Below are 1,252 nucleotides of genomic sequence, written 5' to 3'. Positions count from 1 at the left end.
TAAGAATTTCAGTGTAAAAATTAATTTTAATATTTAAAATGTTGGTATGCATTTTTTTATATCTAAATTATTACAATAAATATAACAATAAGGTTGTTTTTATTATTTTTAGTAATATATACAGACAAAATGAATTGACAAGATTTTACATTAAGAATAGAATATATGAGTTTATATAATTTATTTACAAATGAACTTCACGAGCCTTTTTAATGGCGAATTCATCAATAATGTGATTGTAATCCATATCGCGATTAAGTTCAGCTTCGATGCATAATAAAGATAATTCGTTCAAACGTTCGTTTGTTTGACTGTTGCGTAAATGATTTTTCACTCGCTGTAATACAGAAAATGTTCTTTCACCCGAACAATTTGTTACCATCATGCATAAATAAATGCGCAAAGCGATATTGACATTTGGATACAAAATGACAAAATGTTCATCATGCAATTTTTCTCATAGTTTTAACGCTGACATTTTGCCTATATTTAGAGATTTTAAATGAGCTGCAAGATGCCGACATTCAATGTCTAATGATATTTCCAAATCGTCCGGATAGTAGGATTGTAATTTAAGAGCCTTGGTTGTTATCATTTCTGGACTTAACTCATGTAAGCTTGTTAAAAAGCCGAATTTATTATTTAAATCAACGTAACATTTGTTTCGTCTGTTTAAATCTGCCAGAAGTAAATCTAAAATAACGTAAAATACGTTAATATGCATGTTATCACTTCCGGATAATGAATTTAGATCATTTTCATTTAGTTCGTCATCAAAATGTATTTTTCGTTTCCGATGACGAACAATATTACAGGCATATTCTTTAATTTTACTTTTCTGTATAGCTTGTTTTTCGTAATTTTCGAAATTTGTTCGCATTGATTCTATATATTTAATTAAAGACTGATACAATTCTACTACAGTAGGTAAATCTGTATTTGTCGACTGCAATATTTTACTGACTTTATTGAAACGATCAAGAATATCATTCCAAAGGAGAGCTAGGAAATAATATTCCAATGAATTTAAATTTGTTAAAATACCTGATGCTTCAGAAGTCGTTAACGCTTTTTCTCGCGTATCTTCAGAAATATCTTCCAAGGCGGATAATATTTCATTCCAAGAAAGGCAGAGTGCATTGACAGCATCGTGTCGAGCTGACCATCTGGTTTCAGAAAGACTTTTTAATGTCACTTGACAACTTAATCGTGACATCAAAATATTCCATCTGCCAGGTGACGCAGAAAAAAA

The 1,252-nt window shown here is 29.8% G+C and overlaps 1 protein-coding gene across 1 annotated transcript; it reads right to left on the bottom strand.

Moving 5' to 3' along the window:
* Nucleotides 1–457: 457 nt before the first annotated feature.
* Nucleotides 458–1,216, bottom strand: LOC108771226 (uncharacterized). Its single transcript, XM_018542052.1, has one exon. The coding sequence runs from the start codon at nucleotides 1,214–1,216 to the stop codon at nucleotides 458–460; it is 759 nt and encodes a 252-aa protein (XP_018397554.1).
* Nucleotides 1,217–1,252: the final 36 nt, after the last annotated feature.

This window comes from Cyphomyrmex costatus, unplaced genomic scaffold (assembly GCF_001594065.2).
Source record: "Cyphomyrmex costatus isolate MS0001 unplaced genomic scaffold, Ccosl1.0 C2283503, whole genome shotgun sequence".
Lineage (NCBI taxonomy): Eukaryota > Metazoa > Arthropoda > Insecta > Hymenoptera > Formicidae > Cyphomyrmex > Cyphomyrmex costatus.
Note: the sequence above shows the minus strand (reverse complement) of the source record. Positions and strands in the feature narration are given on the sequence as shown.